Raw genomic sequence first — 21,738 nt, forward strand, 5'->3', positions numbered from 1 at the left:
ATAATTTTACATCTATTGATTACCCATATTTATATTTTAGTATTTTAGGATTAGAATACTGAAATTCCTATTCACAGTGATTCATTTGTATCTGAAAAAAAAAAAAACCAAAAAAAACAATTACAGAAAGGGAATTCTCAAAAACCTTCCTAGAAGGAGGTTCTTTTTAAAAGAAAGATGAATTTTCTCAATTAAAAGGTCTATACTTTCTCTATTGGAAAATTTATGTATTGAAGATAAAGAGAGAATTTTAAAATCTGATTGCCAAAATTTTAAAATTTAAAATTGCATTTTAAGCTATATTTATGTTTCAAAATAAAAGAAAAAAGTGAAACAAGAAGATCTTCAGAATTGGTGATAGTTTTCCTTCAATGGGATATGTGAATGTTCAATGCCTTTTTTGGGTTGCTCAAAGAACCCTTCTTTTAGCAACAAAATGCTAAATTTTGCATCCCCCTTGTGCCCCTTAAGAATTCTGGGGGAGCAGGGGAGGAAGAGTTGGATTAGGTTGGTGTCACAAAAGTTTGGAAGGAAGAAGTTGAGTCTGGAGAAAAAAACGGGTAGGGAAAATGTAGTTTAGGTTTTTGTCTTTGTTTCTCATCATCCGAGTCTATGTTAATTTGCACTAAATAAATTTTCCCCAAGTCCAGTCTGTTTTGCCCGTAACAGTAGTTAAGCGATCTCCCTGTCATTACTTCAACCCACAAACATTTTTACCTTATTTTCTCCCTCTATCCTGTTGTGGATGGGGAGGATGAGAGTGGACACAGTGTCTGGCATTGAGCCAACGTAATCTCACCAGAGTTATTGAACATTATAAAGATATACTTGTGCCCTCATTTGCTACTGATTGTTTCAAAAATAGTTCATTAGCTAAGTATGCCATTTATACAGTAATGAACATCTCTGGACATATAAGAAATTACAATAAATTAAATACATTTTTATATATTACCGAAGTTCTAGACCATCTTTTGTAAATTTATTTTCTTGCTCTTTCAGTACAGTGATATGAACTATATCTCCTTTAATTATTTTTCCAGGTGAAAATGTGTTTCTGGTTTTAGATGGTCCTGTAGATGCAATCTGGATTGAGAATCTAAATTCAGTTTTGGATGATAACAAGACCCTGACTCTAGCAAATGGAGATCGAATTCCTATGTCTCCTACATGTAAACTGTTATTTGAGGTTCACAACATTGAGAATGCCTCTCCGGCAACAGTTTCTCGAATGGGTATGGTCTATATCAGTTCTTCTGCTCTCAGCTGGAGACCAATATTGCAAGTAAGATTATAATTGCTGGCTACTCCTAACTTTACCATGTTATACATTTTATACAGAAAAGTAATGTGGATGTCTTACAGGCATGGCTGAAAAAACGTTCTTCTCAAGAAAATGAAGTTTTACAAAGTTTGTATGACAGAGTCTTTGAACCAGTGTATACATACATGAAACTAAACCTTAATCCAAAAATGGAGCTTCTGGAATGTAACTACATTATGCAGGTAAAGCAGATACTGTGTAAGCCTGTATGAGTTTACTGACTATATCAAGCATCCAGAAATAGCAAAGAGAACATTTGATGGCAATAAAATTTAATTTGAAAAGATTGTTTCCTGGTAAAGAAAACCTCAGACTCAATACGTGTGCCTCAGGCAATGTAAGAGGAACTATTACAGACGTGCAGAAGAAAGTTTTACTTTATTGCTTCATATGTAGGCTAGTCTCCTGTTCACTGTTTACAGGCTTCAGAAAGTTCAGAAGCATATATTTAATAAGGTAGTGGTCTCATTGAGGTTCTTTTAATACCAAGCAAATTGTGGTGGGAGTCAATCTAACTCTATGGATAGTGTCAGCAGAGAGAAGAATAATTCTGATTATCTTTTTATCCTCAAAGGTAATAGCTGTGATTCTGTCACCCAACTCTGCCAAGGTCAATGTGCCTGTCCGTTCCCATCATTTGGAATTCTACCTTGAATGAAGTCCAATCTTTAACAGTGATTTCTTAGTAATAGAATTATGTCTTTGGCAGATTTTGCAAGACTGTCAGTCCTACACTGCAGGTCTCCAGCTGATTTGTTTATGAGTCTGTTTTCATCTGTGGATTCTAAGTCTCCAGATTTTCCATTTGTCCATGTAATCTCAGTTTTATATTAAATAAGAGGCTAGACAAGATAATGTTTTGGATAACACCTCAGTTTAATATTAAACTAGTCAATTGCACCCAGTATCTCTTTACTGTTAATTAGGGATTTAGTTTCAGATTTTCAATAGCTTGAATATTTTGCTGCAAATTAATAGCCACAGTAAATGCTGCAAAGTTAAGTATGCAGTACTAAATGGAATTAAGACATCTACAGAATTGAAATACGCGGGCAAGAACTGTGTAACTTGCCAATTTATGTTGATAAACAAGATGGACATGCTATACACAAAATTTTTTTAGAAAGGTAATATTTTTTTCTTCTACATTTGTTATCTGTGAAACCTCTGGCTGAATTGATGTCTTTGTGGAAAACTTTTCTTGGGACATATAGGTTTCTATGTTATTTCTGATGAGGGCTTCTTAGAAAGTGTGGGCAAATGAGTGTTCTACTCATACTGCTTGGTCTGGGAAGTATTTACCTGATTTAACCGGTATTGAGTGTTTCTTTCTGTGAATGAGAATCACTAATAAGTTTCTGTCACAGGTGTGACAGAGTAAATACCCCTTAGTGGACCTCCATGCTGAGGTTTAGCTAAAAACCAGTGAGAGCAGAGCTTTTACTGTACTTCATCATTTCACTGATTCAGTTCCTCACATACTTTCCTCCTCCTCCAGTGTTACTTTCACTTAGTCTTGATTTCTCTTCCCAGCACAGATTTCTTTGTGCAGGAAGGTAGGGCAAAAAGATGTTCTTGTTTCTGTGCTGTTCAGCTTCTTACAGCTGCCAGAATTGGGCATTACTTGATAAGGTTTCTTGGAATCATCTAGCATTTGTATACATGCATCTCCCTGATCTCCAGGATCTTACCCCATTTTCAGGATCTTTCCTCTAACTAGGATCTTCACCTCCTTCTTTTAGGGGTCTTTTTTTTTTTTTTCCTAAGACCAACTCTTGCCACAACCCTTCTTTTCCACACACTCTTCTTTCCAGAACCTGTTTGTCATGGTCTAAGCCCAGCCGGTGACTCAGAACCACACAGCGACAGACTCACTCTCCACCCCGTTCTCCCCCCAGCTCCCGAGAGGGATGGGAAGGAGAATTGAAAGAATGTCATTCCCACGCATTGAGATAAGAGCAGTCCAGTAACTGCTACTGCTGAACCCAGGACCACCCTAAGATCCCAGTTTTGCTGAAATACTCTACATGCAGAAGCACTGTATCTTACCTCCTGAGTTAGGGCTCTGTCTTCCATCTCTTTATTGTGGGACTCAAGATGTGCTGCTTTTGTTTAGCTCAGGCATTTTCAAAATTTACAATTTCAAACCAGTTTTGTCGGGCAGATATCAGACTTGTACTAAAGTTCGGACTGAGTGCTAAAGTTCAGTTTTGGATATTCACCCAAACATGTGCACATACCCAAATATCTTGTTTTGTCAGCATTTGCAATTTCATCTGTTGGGTTTTTTTTTTGTATCTACAACAGCTTGACAATGATTTTATATAAAAAAAATGATCTCACCTTTGCTTTCCTCCTTGTAATTTCCTCTGACTTTCTAATTGTTTGCTATTCTCTGGACCACCTCATTAGGTAAGTGAATGTAATTTGCTTCAAGAGATTCAACACAACTTTTGTTTAGGGTTCCTGCCTTGTAAGCCTGTTGGAAAAGTTAATAACCTTGTAGCCAAAGGACATCTGGTTGATATGGTCTACATGAAGAAACAAAGGTGTTTGCCAAAGTTCTTTACCAGGGTAAAGAAGCTAAGCAGTCACAGCAGAAGATAGGAGGTTCATTTCTAGATAAACAATTAGAAGGTAGGAAGTGTGTGACTCGTGTACCAGTTCTAAGAAAAGACAGAGGATACCACTGCTAGTGAGGTGCCCTTGATGGGACAATGCTGTTTAAAATATTCATAAGCAATTTGGAAAAGTTTTAGGTGAAGTCTACTGATGCTACTTAATTACTCAGGATAGTAAGGACAAAAGAGCTAGCCATGAAAAATTGCAGACAAACTTTACAAGACTGAATATAATAGGTAATAAAATGGCTAATGAAAATCAGTGAAGATAACCATGAAGAGATACACAGCTGAAAAACAAACTCTGCAGTACCATGGATAGCAGACCTATAGAACATCTTACCAAAGGGTGTTATAGACAATAGGAGTCTATGTTGGTTCAAGACTAGTCTTGATTTTCTCAGAGTGAAAAAATTCTTATAGGATTAATAAACTCAGAAAAAGTATATTTGGTTCAGAAAGGACCAAGCTGGAAAAAGTACCAGCAGAAAGTACCACCACTAGTACCACCATAAGCCAAGATTTTTTTCTTTTATTTACACTTTTCTAAGTGTTCACTTTTGCTCACTATTGCAGATTAGATGCTGGACAAGCTGCAGTTTTCATCTGATTTGCTGCAAACATTTGCATGGTTTATTACTAATTTTATTTTTTTTTTCTGTTTTCATTCTTCAAACACTTGTTACAGAATATTGCCAAGACAAAGAGCACAATTCTATGGGAAACATTAAACTCAAGCTTGTATTTGAGGGAACAAAAAGATTTTATTCAGATAAACTGGGACACAGCCTGTCCTGGAAATAATTAAATAGATCAATTCTCTTCCAAAGAAAAGAATTGACATTATTTTAACATTATAAATTGTAATTAATGCTGTCTAATAATCTTTTAACTGAATCCTGTAGTAATCAAAAGTACTACAGGCTGCATTAAAATATTCGTTACTACATTACTTCCCACTTCAAGCATGAGATGCAAGGCAACATAAAAAATACTAATTTCAAGATGATTACACATGTGTTTCGCTGTTAAAAAAACATGTTTCTAAACAATGTGTTTGAACTGCCTTATATAGAAAGGAAATATGAGTGATGTTATGTAAGACAGTCAAATATCTGGCTTCATGAGTGTCCTGGTTTCAGCAGCAGCAGTAATTCTTCTCCTTCTTAGTTGGTGCAGTGCTGTCTTTTTTACTTTCAGCCTGGGAGCTGTGCTGATAACACTGATGGTTTTAGTTGTTGCTAAGTAATGTTTACTCTGACTTTCTGAGTCTCATGCTCTGTGAGGGAGAAGGGGAAGTCAGGATGAAGCAGAGACAGGACACCTGACCCAAACTAGCCAAAGGGGTATTCCGTACCACAGCACATCATGCCCAGTATATAAACTGGGGGCAGTTACCTGGAAGGGCTTGATCGCTGTTCGGATCGGGGTGGGTATCGGTTGGCAGGTAGTGAGCGGTTGTATTCTCTCCTGTTGTTATTTCCCTTATCATTATTATTATTGGTGGTAGCAGCAGTGGTTTTGTGTTACACCTTGGTTACTGGACTGCTCTTATCTCAGCCTATGGGAGTTGCATTCTTTCTATTCTCCTCCCCATTCCTCTTGGGAGCCAGGGGAGGAAGCGGGGGACGGGGGGGCGGATGAGTGAGCGGCTGAATGCGTCTGAGTTACAGCTGAGTGTAAACCACAACAATGAGCAATATCACCATATTGTCAATAGCAAGTTGCTACATTTCTGGAATATAGTTTATTAGAAACAGAGCAAATCAATAATAAAGTAGTATATTTTAATCTAGATTTTAAAACACAAAATTGAATTTAATGGTCTACATGCATTAACTGACCAGAATTGAAATAAATATATCAGACAGATGACGAAAATTCTTCCGTGCTTCAAGATGGAAATGGCTAGGCTCCACCTGCTTTTGGAGTTGTGAATATCCCATTAGATATGATAAAATCCCTTTAAAAGCTGTTCTGTTATCCTAGCTTTTAAATTACATTTTTATGTAGGCATAATTTAAAAGGATAGTTGATGATTGGATTACTCAAGTAGTTTTGAATAATTTATCCAGTTTCATATAGATATATTTAATCTATTTTCTTGTGTTTGTCATTCTAAATTTTATTTTAGTCTTTGGTAACCTGTATTCAGATTATGGTTTAAAGATTGAATACATATAAGTAATGCATGTGCATATATGTATAAAGATAAAAAAGTGATTATGTTATATTTTCTAAATGTATAATATTTTAAAATCTTTTCAGTCTATTAATCTTCTGGAGGGTTTGATTCCATCGAAGGAAGAAGGTGGTTTATCAGATATATCTCATCTGCATAAATTGTTCTGCTTTGCAATAATGTGGAGTTTAGGTGCCCTTCTGGAGCTGGAAAGTAGAAATAAACTTGAAGCCTTCATTAGAGCTCATGATAACAAATTAGACTTACCAGAAATCTCTCCTGGTACCGGTCAAACGATGTTTGAGTTTTATGTTTCTGGTCATGGTAAGAAAAAGCATTAACATCCTTTTTTATAATGTCATTTTAAAACTGAGTATGGCTTCTTTGAAACTTAAAATTATTCCTATAGTCATTATGCAGTGATATGAGCAGAGATTTTTGACGACAACATAGTGCTAACACAGATTCTATCCGCAGAGGTCTGTGGAGGCAGAAGTCAGAAACAAGGGATGGTGTGTTCATTGATAACATTTTCTTATTTCTTTTGGTTTTAATTCTTACAGATTTCTTTTGCATTAATTTAACCAACCTACAGTTTTAGATAATTTATGTTTAGTCTGTGTTAGCCTAAATTAATATAATTTTATATTGAATTTCCTCACAGCTGGTATTTTTTTAATAAATATAATATGATTTTAATTCCTCTTAATTATTATTTATCTTTTATAATCAATAATAAATCTTAATATTTTATAAACTGTAAGAATACTGTTATTTTAAATATTGCAACTATTAATATTTTTAATAGTGTAATGTTTTCTGCAATGAATAGTTTAAATAACATATACAACCACTGTCACAAAGAGCTTGCTGTTCTTTCAGAGTATATTCTCAGATGAATACATCTATTTTTCATGTATTCAAATTCATGATTTTTTGACCAGCAATGTTGATTTAGTGTAACACACGCACAGTCAATATTGTCACATTCTATGCTTCACCAGCAGTGTGATAATGAGTTTCTAGGTAAACATTATTTTGATTTTTTTATTTAGATAGCTACATGTAAATGTAAAAAGTATGTATATATTTAGTAGGACTGTAGACTAATTAAAGGTCATGACTACGTGTATCTTTTGTTACATGTAGTTTATCTAGATTTGAGAAAATTTATGCCTCTTTTTTTGTCATTTCAGGTCACTGGGAGCACTGGAGTAAAAGAGTTCAGGACTATGTTTATCCAACAGATAGTATCCCAGAATATGCATCTATTCTGGTTCCAAATGTTGACAATGTCACAACTGAGTTTTTGATAAACACAATTGCAAAACAACAGAAAGTAAGTACAGGATTAGTTATTTAAGTATATGTCTACTATATGAAATAAATAGAAAACTATTATAATGTGTCTGGGGGTTGCAATCTTTCTCCATCTTCTTTGTCTCTACTCATTGCTTGGCAGGTGCATCGTTATTTGCATATTGCTTTATTTTGATTTTGTTAGCATGAATACTCTGTACTTACTTTTATTCCTGGGCAAAATGTTTAAAATACCCTTTTTAATTTTTTTTTTGTCATAAAAGTTTAATTCCAACAACCTATTATCTTTCTCAGAGAAAGACATGAAACTTCGTGCTTAGTCTTTACAACATATTAATTTTTCTGATTTGTGTTTTCTGGAAAAAGGAAGAGAGGAAAGTATATTTCACAAGGTACTTCAATAAAACCATGAATGTCCTAACTTTTTTTTTTTCCTCTTATTAGGAGAGCAGTAGTTAATAGTAAATATTAAAAAAGAGAAAGCACTACTCACAGAGCTTTAATCAATAAGGACCAATCTGGTGTCATGGCTTTTGGCTCAGGCATCATAAAACAAGAGTTATTAAAAATTATATATAGGCTTGTTTTCAAACAGATGAAGATCTGAAAAATACATTTTTTTGCTTTAGCACAGTGCTTTTAATAACCTTAGCAACTTTCTATGGAAATTTGTCTCAGCTTGTCAAATATAAGTCAATGTGTGTTCCCTTTTTAGTAGATGGGGACAGTATTAGAAATACCACCGTCACATGAGTCAGTGCTGGAACTTGTTTGTCATGGTTTAAGCTGAGCTGGTGGCTTAGAACCATGGAGCCTCTTGCTCACTCCCCCCACTTTTTAACCCCTGCTTCCAGAGGGATGGGGAGGAGAATCAAAAGAATGTAAATCCCACAGGTTGAAATAAGAACAGTCCAGTAACTAAGGTATAACACACAACCACTGCTGCTAGCACCAGTAATAATAATGATAAGGGAAATAACAAGGGGAGAGAATATAAAACTTAAACAAGAAAAGGAAAACAATAAACACAAGTGATGCACAATATAGTTGCTCACCACCTGCCAACTGATACCCAATCCGACTCAAGCAGCGATCTGGGCCTTCTGGGTAACTCCCTCCAGTTTATATACTGTGCATGACGTGTTGTGGTATGGAATACCCCTTTGGCTAGTTTGGGTCAGGTGTCCTGTCTTTGCTTTCTCACTGTTTCCCGTGCTTCTCCTCACTGGCAGAGCATGAGATGGAAAAGTCCTTGGTCAGAGTAAGCATTACTTAGGAACAACTAAAAAATCGCTGTGTTATCAGTGTTTTCCTCAGACTAAAGTAGAAAATACAGCACCGCACCAGCTGCTAAGAAGGAGGAAAACAGGTGTTGTGGCCGAGCCCAGGACACTCTTTTTTTTCTGTAAAAGTCTAGGAATTTGACAAAGAGTCCATTGGGTTTGATTAAACTGTCCAGAAGCCATAACATGCCTTTGCCTTTGATGTATGTGATGCAAATTATGGAAACATGCAGTCTTTATATTTAGATACTGTCTAGCTATTTAAAATCTGTTACAGGCAGTTTTGCTCATAGGAGAACAGGGAAGTGCAAAGACAGTCATGATTAATGCATATATGAAGAAATACAACGCAGAAGAGCATTTGTCAAAAAGTTTAAACTTTTCCTCTGCCACAGAACCATGTATGTTTCAGGTAAAAGTATAGATTTTAAGTAATTTTTTGCATAGAATTTATTTGCTAAGTATTTGAAGTGTACTTAATTCTGATGATAGCGGAAGTGACTTCGAAATAAAATCTAGAGGACTTTTCTCCTCTAAGTCACTTAAAACACTTCAGAAAAATCCATTAAAAATAACCTTGTAGATCAGAATAAAATATAGTCACACAGAGTACATATATTCATGATTGCTCTGTGCTTTTTCATTATGGAATTCTAAGAATCCATTTACTGCTGAAGACCTTTCCTTTTCATTCTAGATTAATGAAAATTTCTAGTTACACTTCATCTTTTTCTTGATTCTTTAGTTTATACCAACAATGTTAATTTTTCTTAGATAAAAAGCAGATTTCAACTTACAGATCCTGTAAGTTGAATTGGCTTCATTACCTATTCAGAGCAATGAATTCATGGTGACAGTCTTCCAGTAGGATAAAATAACCATCTTGGGATTGTTCTTGATTGAAAAGCGTGCTCAGTGGAGAAGGCATTACAAACGCAATCACAAAGCCAAGCATCTTTCTAAGAAGCTAATATAAATGTTATTAGAAAATAGTCAAAAGTCATGGCTTAAACATCTATTTTTTAAAGTTCCAAGCTCACACAATATCTGCTGAGCTTTTATGTTACACATAATATCTCTGGTCATGGTTTATATTAAACAAGCAAGACAGAATAAGGCAAGCATCCTTTCATGCATGCAAGATCAATTGATCAATCAGTATATCTGTCTCAGTATCCTTTACTTAGTGTACTATAGGTCCCTAGAACTTTACTGTCCTGAAAACAAAACAGACTTCCTTGTCTCTGGTACAGTCTGTCAAAGATCTTACCATGTCTTTTCTCTGCTGCAGTCCCACAGTACCTTGAAAGAAAAGCTTTCTCTTCCTCCAGCTAGCTGAATGCATAGCTCACACTGCTGATTTCTAAGAGAGAAATATAGCAGGAAAACAATTTAGATGCTTCTAAACACTTACTAGAACCACACTCAAAATAGCCTTTTTAGTCTTCATTCTGAGGATATGTGAAAACTTGTGTGATTTTGGATATGTTAGAGATGCTACAAAGTTCTTGATTTCTTACGTAATTGCTTTCTTTCCCTTACCAGTTTTTGTTTTTTTTTTAATTTTCATTACATATTTTCTACATGTTTTACCTTAGAACACTCAGCTAATTATTTTCTGCTGTGAAAAAAAGAGAGACAAAAACACTGGGCAAAACTTGTATCTGTTTTCTGTTTCAAAAATGTGATTAACTCTTTGATCTTTATGACAGCATGTCCTACATTACTCATATAGGATGATATCATGCTTGTAAAACAGAAAACTCATTTCTGTAGGGAAAATATTTGCTACCATCTTGTAAGATTTTTTTTTTTCTGTCATAGTTTATGTTCTAGATATCTTTAGAAAGGCTGCAGAGCTGTAGTACTTTGAGGATACACTTCAATTAAATATCCATGTCTTATTTGTCTATTGCACCCTGATTCTTATTTAGTTAAAAACAATCTTAAGAGATTATAGACACCAAAATGTTAAAATGCTGCATTTCTTAGCTTACAAGACACGTAAAAAATTACTGGAAAAGAATCTAAGTGGTTTGCTGTTCTAAGAAGCTATGGTTTGCTGTTCTACAGCAATATATAAGTTTATATTTAATATAAAACAGCTGAGCTTAGGGAAATCCAAATCATAATCATAAGACTGTGCATGAAAAACTATCTGAAATCAGATTCCATTCCTCTCCAGAGCAACCCTTTGGAAGAGTGATTGTTAAATGCCTTTCTAAATAACTCCAGTATGTATAAAAATTATGCTATAGGTAATGAACATACTATTTGTGCTTGTTGATATTTTAATTATTGCTCATCATTAATACAGTTTTGATTAATCTTTCATTTCTCAAATTGTGTGTGCTACCTTCCCACTCTCACTGATTTGAGAAGCAAGAGGAAAAAAAGTAGTAATGCAACAGAATTCAAAACTTCTGATATATTTTCTTTTTTGTCGTGGTTTAAAACCCCACCTCAGTCTCCCGCAGTACCAGACACCCCTTTTTCTTTTTTATCTCCCCACCTCCCCACTCCTGGAGGGATGAGGAGAAGAACCGGAGGAGTACAACTCCCATGGATTGAGATAAAAACAATCCAGCAATTAAGGTATAACACAAATCACTACTGCTACCACTAATAAATCAATGTTAGAGGAAATAAACAAGGAGAAAGAATACAATACCACCTGCCGAAACAAGCCCAACCCGGAAGAGCTAACCCCCCCCTTCCGGCCAACTTCCAGTTACCTCCCCGAGCATGAGGTGCTGTGGTATGGAATACCTCCCCAACTAGCCTAGGCCAGGCGCCCTATCTCTCCCTCCTCCCTGCCTCCCCTCCTCCCTGGCAGAGCACGAGCCCAGAAAAGGCCTTGGACAAAACCAAACATTTAAGCAATAACTCAAAACGTACGCGCCACCAGTAACCACTCCCAGCCCGAAAATCAAAACACAGCACTACACCAGCCACCAAGAAGGAGAAAAAATGACTGCTACTGCTGAACCCATGGCATTTTCTTTTAGCAGTTTCTCTTGCATTGATCTTGATGTATTTGAAGACTGAAATATAATTCACAAGAAAATGTAATATTTCATATGGACATAATGCATCATACCAAAATTAATGTCATTTCAGTTTGGTGACTTCATGATAATAATCTGCTTCAATGCAGATAATTAAGTAAGAATTTCTGTGTCTGGAAACTTTATAAGAATTTCTCTGGTAGCAGAGACATAGTCCTAAGGCCAGGGAATTGCATAGGAATAAGTGTCATGAACAGGATAATTCATCATTCCTTAATGATGAGTCGAAGATGAAACTGCTAACAAAAAGAGGAAGTTATTGGAGAAGTGCTTTAGCAGAAACCAGTTAGTACATTTTTTAGCAATACATTTTAAATACTGTTGCTTTAGATGCAAAACAAAAATCCTCTTTACTTTTTAGAGGACAATAGAGAGTTATGTGGACAAACGTGCTGGAAGTACTTACGGACCTCCTGGGGGCAGAAAAATGACTGTTTTTATTGATGATATCAGTATGCCATTTATCAATGAATGGGGAGATCAGGTAAAATATTTTTATCAAATATGACTTATTCTCAAATTGTTGTGCTTTTTTATTTATATATGTGGGGATCGGTGGACTTCCTCAGTAGTATAAGTATTAGTTATTGGAAATGCTTTCTAATGTGGTACACTGATGAAGAAAAAAAGAGAGTAAACTAGATTTACTGTAGAAACATGTATGATAATGGTGTCATATATTACATTATCTCCACTTTCTCATATTTTTATAAGACTAAATAAAGTGTCACTGTACTAAAGTACCATATCATTAATTTTAAGATTGACATTAATTTGAGAGCACCAGTAAATAAACATTTTTGCAAAATGTAAACATGACACCTTGGGAAAAGTAATAAAGACTGTGTTCAAATTCAAGGGTAACACATAGGCTTGAAAACTGGATTAAAGATTTTTGCCTCTTGATAAGCCCATGTACAATTGGGGTGTGTAACATTTGTACATCTATACAGACACAAAATCAGGCAAAAATACCTCTGAATTGCTCCCATAGTAGGTCTGAAGAATTTCCACTTGGCATGTATTTAAGTGGCATTATGGATACAAGTGAGTCAATGTAAACTCAACAGTTCCTCCTGTTCACTTTTGAAAGCAGTTTTTGTCAAAATGCAAGCCAGGCATGTGTTTTCAATGTCTGAAGTGGAACATGGCCTTCTACCAAAATGCTGTATCTCAGTGGTGGTTTGCATCATTTGCTCTCACTTGAGATTGAAATCTCCCCTATGGAAAGACCTCCAATAGATCATCCATTATAGCCTCAAGACAGTGCTAAAATGTTTTTAATGGGATGATAGTTTGTGATCAGTGCCCTGTTGCGTATCGTGTGGCTTTTATGTGAGCACATAAGATTTGCTGAATATCGTTGGAGTAGTCACTATGGGGGCAAACTCTGGTGCCTCCTGATCCCTACAGGTACTATAGAGTGGAATGTGGAGTCAATAACCTTTTCAGAATAAACAGCTTCCTGTTTCAGAGAATAATTAGTTGTTCCATTTCAAAGGAAGAGCTGAAAAGCACAGTTTGAACATCTGGAGCTGAATATCCAGCAGCAAAATGCAGATTTTTCTTTTTCCCAATTCATTGCCTTAACTTTACATAGTTTAAAGGAATAGCAAGCACATTCTGTTGATATTGTATGGTAGTACAGCCTGAAAGTTTAACCTGAGTTTAGATTAAAGTGAAAACCTTTCTCTAGGAGTTGGTGGTAGAGTTACAAGATTTTCTTTTTTTCTTGTTTGAATTTCTGATTTGTACAAGTCATGTAAACTTACAGATAACAAATGAAATTGTTCGTCAGATGATGGAAATGAAAGGAATGTACAGTCTAGATAAACCTGGAGACTTCATTACAATTGTAGATATTCAGTTAATAGCTGCAATGATACATCCTGGAGGAGGTCGTAATGATATTCCCCAGCGTTTAAAAAGACAGTTTTCTGTATTCAATTGTACATTGCCATCCAATGCATCCATTGACAAAATTTTTGGTACGTCTTCTTTTTTTTGATACTTTTTTTGTAGTTTTTTTTTTTTTCATAAATGATTTTAAATGTGTAAAAATATGTTCTCTTTCCTGCTTTCACTATGTAAATTCAGAATACTTCCCACGAAACAACTGAAGTTGTATTACAGCAAAAATAGTGTTGTGGGAGAGAAATTAACCCCTTTAAATGCTTGTCTTACTAGTTTTTTGTAAGTGAGATAATAAGAAAGTAATGGAATTAGATGAGCACTGCTGCTATTATGTAGGTTACATTCTACCTCTGTACTGTCTGAAATGGCTTCTGTTGGTAAAGTTTTCAGTTCTGTTAACTTTGTCAATACAGTGTGTTATTAAATGCCAGCACCTACTGCCAGTTCTTTCTACACCAGTTCAGAAATGCCATGAACAGGAGAGACAAAATTATTTCATCTGTAATTTGAAAACAAATTAATGTTTTAAATAAGTACTTATATATCTTGTTCACTACGTACCTCATTATAGCCTACAACTTGAGATCCATTGTATATTGAATTTTATCTTTTCAGGTATTATTGCCTGTGGATACTTTAATTCCTGTAGAAATTTCAACCCTGAAGTATGTGCTATGGTGGAAAAATTGGTCCCAACAAGTAGAATACTGTGGCAGCAGACAAAGGTATAAATTACAGGGAAAGTTTTATCACAATAAACCAGGAGAAAGATGGGCTAAAAAGCTACAATCTGGAAAATATCTAATTTGATTTTGGTATAAAAGACACATGAAAGAAACTATCAGACCCTTTATTCATCTAGATTTATTCATGTTACTCAAAGTTTTAATCACTTTAGCTAATGAACAGGGAGATAATTTTTTTATAAATTATAATTTTTAATTTACAAAGCCCAGAACAACATATGAAATAAATACTTGTCATAACAGTTGAGGTTTTAGATTTAGTATTAGATCCTGCTTCTAAACAAATAAGATATTTTTGATGACTTCTGAGAAAGAGTTTGACCATAGCATTACGCATGAAAAGTAGTTTTGTTATTTTTATACTTTATGTGTGATATTAATTATAATTTTATATTATACTTGAGTCCTTCTACATGTTACCTATTTTGAGTATGAGCAATATTTTTCTTTAGGCAAAGATGCTGCCTACACCATCTAAATTCCACTATATCTTCAACCTTCGTGACCTTTCTAGAATTTGGCAAGGAATGTTAAATATAAAGGCAGAAGAATGCAACAGCACCAGTGTCCTTGTAACCCTTTTTAAACATGAATGTACCAGAGTGATTGCTGACAGGTATAATAACTATAGAATTTTATATTTAATCAGTTCAACTAATTACTGCATTTATGCACATACATTTGTATAACTTCTTATTATGATTAACCTTATTTGGCTGATATATAACATTTTGTCTTATTTTACATGCAGTCTGCATTGTGGTATTATCCCAAGAAATGTTGTGCTATATACTGATAGATTACTCAGTAATTGGATGGGCATCTCCAAAATACATTCTTTGTTCTAACCCACATTTTTTTTCACTTAACTTTGGGTACACTCAGCCAGTTCTTCTCTGAAAAAAGAGAATTGTAAAATGTCCCAAATTTATACACAGAGAATAATTTAACATGGCTTTGAATTCCTCACAGAAAAAAGTTTCTCATGCATGTGATTAAAAAATGGCTGATGTCTTCTACATCTTCTTTAAAATATTCATAAAAGATACAGCTATGAGCTGTATGTATTAAAGATTCAGTAATACTTTTGTACTTAGAGTGGTAGAGTGCTGAAACTATATGCAAAGCAACTGTTACCATTTCATTACCATTTCAGATAAATGTTAGAAACAGTTCCAAACAAAATGTAGACCGTAGTCAACCAGTTTTGTTTACCATCCCTACCTGTATTTATAGCATCACTCATGTTCTTCCGTGTAAGTCATGAATCAGCTGGCAGATGCCTTGTCATTTTCCCCAGGAAGGTGCAGTAACAAACTTAAGAGCCCAGGAAGTACGATTGCTATTTTGAGCAGTTCCAATATTCCAGAGGAGCTCCAATTTGAAAATCATGCACACTTTCTGCTCTCCCTGTAAATACGTATGCTGAGTTCAGAAAAATGCATGCTGGAAATCTAAAAAGAAATCTTGTCAAGCACATGTCAAAGATATATAAATGAAGGCCAGACTTTTCTGATGGCTTTAATATTTATTTCTCTATAATCTGAGAAAGCTTTCTCAGTGGAAATCCACTACTAAGTAAAACAGTGCTGATATTTCTAAATGCTTGAACTACTGTATATTATGCAAACCTACAGATTACCTGAAATTGATGTACATGCATTTATATGTGCACTAGAGAGCTCTTTATATAAAAAGGGGAAAAATGTTTAGTTTTAATTTGAAGTTAGGATCATACTCACTGTGCAAAAATGTCATATAGCTTTGAGTATATTATTTTCTGCTTTCAAGTTTCAGCCTTCTCTTCTCCAGGCTGAACAGCACCAACTTTCTCATCCTGTCTGTGTACGGGAGGTGCTCCATCCCTATTATCATTCTAGTGGCCCTCCTCTGGACTTGTTCCGACAGCTACATCCTTATGTTGAGGACACCAGAACTGTACACAATGCTCCAAGTGAGGTCTCACGAGAGCAGAGTAGAGGGACAAGATCACCTCCTTCAACCTGCTGGTCATGCTTCATTTGATGCAGCCCAGGATATGGTTAGCTTTCTGTGCTGTGAGCATGTGCTGCTGGCTCATGTTAAGTTTCTCGTTGACCAACACCCCAGAGTCCTTCTCCAGAGGGCTGCTCTGAATCTCTTCTCTGCTGAAACATGTAGCTTTGCCTGGGATTGCTCTGACCCAGCTATAGGACCTTGCACTTCACTTTGTTGAACTCATGAGTTTGGTATTGGCCCAGCTCACTAGTGTGTCAAGGTCCCTCTGAATGGCATTCCTTCCCTCTAGCATATCAACCGAACCACATAGCTTGGTGTCATCAGCAAACTTGCTGAGAGCACACTCAATCCCATTGTCCATGTTGCCAACAAAGATGGTGAACAGGATCCGTCCCAACACTGGCCCCTTGGGGACACCACTCGTGACTGGTCTCTAGTTGGACCTTGAGCCAATGACCACAACTCTTTGCGTGCAGCCAGCCAGTCAGTTCTTTATCCACCAAGTGGTCCATCTATCAAACTGATGTCTCTCCAGTTGGGAGACCAGGATGTTGTATGAGACAATGTCAAATGGTTTGCACAATTCCAGGTAGATGATGTCATCTGCTCTACCCCTGTCCATCACTTCTGTAGCCCCATTGTAGGAGGCCACCAAATTGGCAGGATTTCCCGTTAGTGAAGCCGTGCTGGCTGTGACCACCCAACTTGTTGGTTTTCATGTGCCTTAGCATGTTCTCCAGGAGAATCTGCTCTCAGATTTTGCCAGGCACAGAGGTGAGACTGACTGATCTCTACTTTCCCATGTTTTCCATTTTCCCCTTCTTGAAAATGGGCGTTATATTTCCCTTTTTCAGGAATTTCACCTGACTGCCATGACTTCAAATATGACGAACAGTGGCTTAGCATCTTCATTTGCCAGCTCCTTCAGGACCTGTGATTTCATCAGGTCCCATGGACTTGTACACATTCAGGTTCTTAAGATGATCTTGAAGCTGATCCTCTCCTACAATTAATATTGCATCACTGGGAGAACTGTAAAGATGAAAATTATTGTTTACTTGTGGTTTGACATTGACAGTTGGCATTCCTTTTTTCTGTGGTTAAGGTGGTTCTTGCCTTTTATGTTTACTAGTTGCTACTGAGTATCATCCTTGATTACTTCTCAGATAATCACAACCACAGATAATCAGAGTAGTCAAAGCTCTTGAGCTGTATTAAAACCATCTTGAAACTATAAATCGAAGCAGATAAAATTGTTTAAACAATAAAATGTAGTCATTAGTATTTGCTTTTGCAGACTTAATTTTATTTCAACCTGCATGACTACATCTGCCCCCTTTCCCTCTGCAGTGTTTTTCTCCCTATGTTAATTACAAGTTTTGGAGTAAGAGGGATTGAGAGTTAAATCAGGTTGTAGTGACATGTACTATCTTCCTTTCACTATTCCTTATATCATTGCACTTTCATAGGCAGTGCTATGATAACTAGATTATGATATTCTGCTTTAGGTTTAAAGACTGAAGGGTCATTTAATAATGGTTATTTGGGAAATCATTCAGCCTTGTTCATCTGAGATATTAAGTTGTCTGTTACTGCCTAGTTCTAAGTGAAAGTCGGGAAGTCAAATTGTATTTTTTTTAACTATTATGCTTTTGAATATGGAAGCATTTGATCTCGGTGAATACTGCCTAATCCATTTTTGTGATGACTGTCTAGTATGTGTTGTCTAATATCTATTTTTCCTTGGAATGTTACAAGGGATTTTTCTTGTATTTAATAATCTGATTTTCTTTTTATGCAATTTTTTTTTTGCCTGTACTGATCTATGATTTTTAGATTTATTACTCCTGAAGATAGAGCCTGGTTTGATAAAGCTATTATTAAAGCAGTTGAGGAAAATGTGGATACAAGCATAATAGAAGATATCCAAGCTGAACCATATTTTGTAGATTTTTTACGGGATATTCCTGAACCAACTGGTGATGAACCTGATGATTTTGTGTTTGAAGCACCAAAAATTTATGAGAAGGTATTTAATTTTACACCTAAAATACTAGACACTGAAGTTTTACTTTAGCTATTAAGTATGTTATATTGCTTCACTCATATCTTAGAGGAATTTTTGTTGAATATCTATCACATTTTTTGTAAAGATATAGCTAGATTTTTCTGGTTTGTATGCAATAAATTGTTTTAGTGATACTAAAGTTACTAATCCCATAAAAGTGTAGTTAATTCATTCCTATTCTCCTTGCACCTTTTTTCCCCATTAGCAGAAATTTTCTGATTAAACACAACTAACATCACTACAGTGAATTAACAAGATAATATCATTATGCATGGTCAATACACGAACTTGAGTTTATGTAAAAATGTCAGTGCAATTTTAAACGGTGAAGGAACACGCTAGTATTGTTACTGCTTTTTCTTTTTTTTTTTTTCCAGGTTCCAAGCTTTGAATTTCTTTGTGAAAAATTGCAAATGTATCAGAGACAATACAATGAATTTATTAAAGGATCATCTCTTGATTTGGTGTTTTTTAAGGATGCAATGACACATCTTGTTAAGGTTTGGGGTTTGTTATTTTCTTTATTTGAGTTTCTGTGTATTCAGGTGTATGAAGATTCTCGATAGAAAAGGTGAGGTCATAAAGCAGCACATTTATATATTGTATATAGAATGATTTAATTATTTTTTAATCCTTAAGAATTCAGAGAACCCTTCAGAGGTATCTGTACCTGACAGATGACTAAAGCAACATCAAGTAGGATCTGAATGGACGAAATATAAATCAGGGCTGCAGTAGAATCAATCACTATGTAGGGTAAAGTCTCAGTTTAGTCAGTTGTACCCCTAGTCATAAACTAATGCATAAGGAAAGAATTAATCCAAAGTCAGAATCTGACTCTTGGAGGGCTGTGGAGGAAGGCTAAGCATGAAATTTGTTTGAAGTGATGTGTCTCAGGTTTGAGAAGTTGTGTTAATTATCTAAAGAATTACTTTAACTTGATATGTTCACTGAAAGACATGTAGAAGCCACAGTGAAACCAAAACAGAAGATGTTTGCTTTTTCTTTAGTTGACCTCAACTGAAGTAAATGGTTGTTTGCTTTGCATTTAAACAGAAGAAAATATTTTTTTTAAATATTGTTTATGTGATGTGTTGTGGTTTAAGCCCAGCCGGTAACTGAGAACCATGCAGCTGTTCCCTCACTCCCTCTCCTTCTCCCCTGCTCCCAGAGAGATGGGGTGGAGAATTGAAAGAATGTAAATACCACAGGTTGAGATAAGAACAGCTCAGTAACTAAGATATAACACACAACCACTACTACTACCACCAATAATAATAATGATAAGGGAAATTCAAAGGGAGAGAATATAAAACTAAAAGGGGAAAAGGAAAAGAAAACAATAAACACAAGTGATGCACAATGCAATTGTTCGCCACCTGCTGACCAATACCTAGTGTGACTCGAGCAGTGATCTGGGCCTTCTGGGTAACTCCCTCCAGTTTATAAACTGGGCATGATGTGCTATGGTACCAACTACCCCTTTGGCTTGTTTGAGTCAGGTGCCTTGTTTCTACTCACTCCTGGCTTCCTGCGCCCCTCCTCACTGGCAGAGCATGAGACTGAAAAGACCTTGATCGAGGTAAACATTACCTAGCAACAACTGAAAACATCAGTGTGTTACCAGCATTGTTCTCAGACTAAAGTTGAAAACACAGCACTGCACCAGCTACTAGGAAGGAGAAAAATAACTGTCACAACTGAACTGAGGAAATGATGCTATGTGAATTTCAGAAGACCTTGAAAGTCTCTGATACTTTATTTCCATTAGCAAGATTGAGCAGAATATCTAGATAAAATGTGTTTTTATGTTTTCAAGCATGTTCAGGAAACATAAAATAGTGCTCAAAATACCTCCGTTTATGTATTTAAATCCCATTTGTAGCTGATTATAAATATCCTATATATATATGAATATATGTATGTGCAGATTCTTCGTTAGGTACACAAAATTCCTAAAGAATGTACATGTGTTCTTTTAAGAGGAAAAATTTTCTGCAAGCAACCTTTTAATAATCTTTATGTGGTGCTATAGTAAGTAAAGTGTAGAGTATAATATATTTTTAATTTTCTAACTAAGATTTTAATTTAGATTTATTAATGAGCTTTTCTTCCATTTTTCCCTATATAGATTTCCCGAATAATTCGGACAGCATATGGGAATGCTTTACTGGTTGGAGTTGGTGGTTCTGGAAAACAAAGTCTTTCAAAGTTGGCCTCCTTTATTGCTGGCTATAATATATTTCAGATCACCTTAACCAGGTAAGAAGTGCAAGAAATATATAAACCCAATTAATGTTATTGCTTTCTCTTTCCACAGTCATAACCATATGTTTTAGCAGCTTTATTTATGGAAGGTTTTGTTTCTTTGTTTTGTGGGGGTTTTTTTGTTGTTTTTGTTTGTTTGTTTGGTTTTGGATTTTTTTTTCCCCTCTTCTTTTTGTTGCCATTTAAAAATGTGGAAAACAATAAATTCTTATCTGGCTGGTATACAACACTGAGTTAAGTTTGAGCTGAAAAAGCTGGACTGTATGTTACATATTCCTTAGCCAAAATATGTGTGTTTACAAAGGATATTTGCACTATCTTTTATAAAACTATAATCCAAGTATAGGGGTAGTCCCAGTTGTTTTGAATTCACAGGTAATGTTTATTATTCCTCCTAGAGCCTATAATGTAACCAATCTTTTAGAAGATTTAAAATTTTTATATAGAACAGCTGGAGTGGAAGCACAAGGTATCACTTTTATTTTCACTGATAATGAAATAAAAGAGGAGTCATTTTTGGAATATATAAATAATCTACTGTCTTCAGGAGAGGTAAGAGTCTTAATATGTCAGGAAATGTACTTTAGAAGCAAGAAACTGTAAAATTTGCTCCCACTAGTTCATTCCTATTTATTCTGGTAATAAATTGTAGAATCAGTAATGATAACTGTAAAATATCTCAGCTTTGAAAGAAGGAGTGCTCTTGGTATGGAGTTCTTTTATCTCTGCTTCAATGTAAGCCAGGAAAAGATAAGAAGCTGTAATTGGTACTTTGGTAGCTTTTATTAAATGAAGATTCACTGGCCAGTCAAGATCTGGGCTCTTCCTGGGTTAAACTTGCTAGTTTTAATGGTGCTAAATCTACATCTTAACTAAAGTTGGGTTCTTTAATCTGTCTGAACAGCGTATATGCAGAGAGAGGTACAGCTGTAAACAGGCAAATATT

General features: G+C 35.4%; 1 protein-coding gene across 1 annotated transcript in view; it reads left to right on the forward strand.

The window, feature by feature from the left end:
• The window catches only part of DNAH8 (dynein axonemal heavy chain 8), a 138,785-nt gene that overhangs the window by 73,746 nt on the left and 43,301 nt on the right, over positions 1-21,738 (forward strand). Inside the window, 13 exon segments of the mRNA XM_034060769.1 lie at positions 1,044-1,285; positions 1,366-1,506; positions 6,214-6,451; positions 7,324-7,466; positions 9,008-9,142; positions 12,160-12,282; positions 13,573-13,786; positions 14,328-14,437; positions 14,911-15,074; positions 18,293-18,485; positions 18,902-19,024; positions 20,656-20,786; positions 21,191-21,344. Coding sequence (XP_033916660.1) covers positions 1,044-1,285; positions 1,366-1,506; positions 6,214-6,451; positions 7,324-7,466; positions 9,008-9,142; positions 12,160-12,282; positions 13,573-13,786; positions 14,328-14,437; positions 14,911-15,074; positions 18,293-18,485; positions 18,902-19,024; positions 20,656-20,786; positions 21,191-21,344 — 2,111 coding nt within the window.

The sequence above is a fragment of the Melopsittacus undulatus genome, chromosome 3 (genome assembly GCF_012275295.1).
Source record: "Melopsittacus undulatus isolate bMelUnd1 chromosome 3, bMelUnd1.mat.Z, whole genome shotgun sequence".
Lineage (NCBI taxonomy): Eukaryota > Metazoa > Chordata > Aves > Psittaciformes > Psittaculidae > Melopsittacus > Melopsittacus undulatus.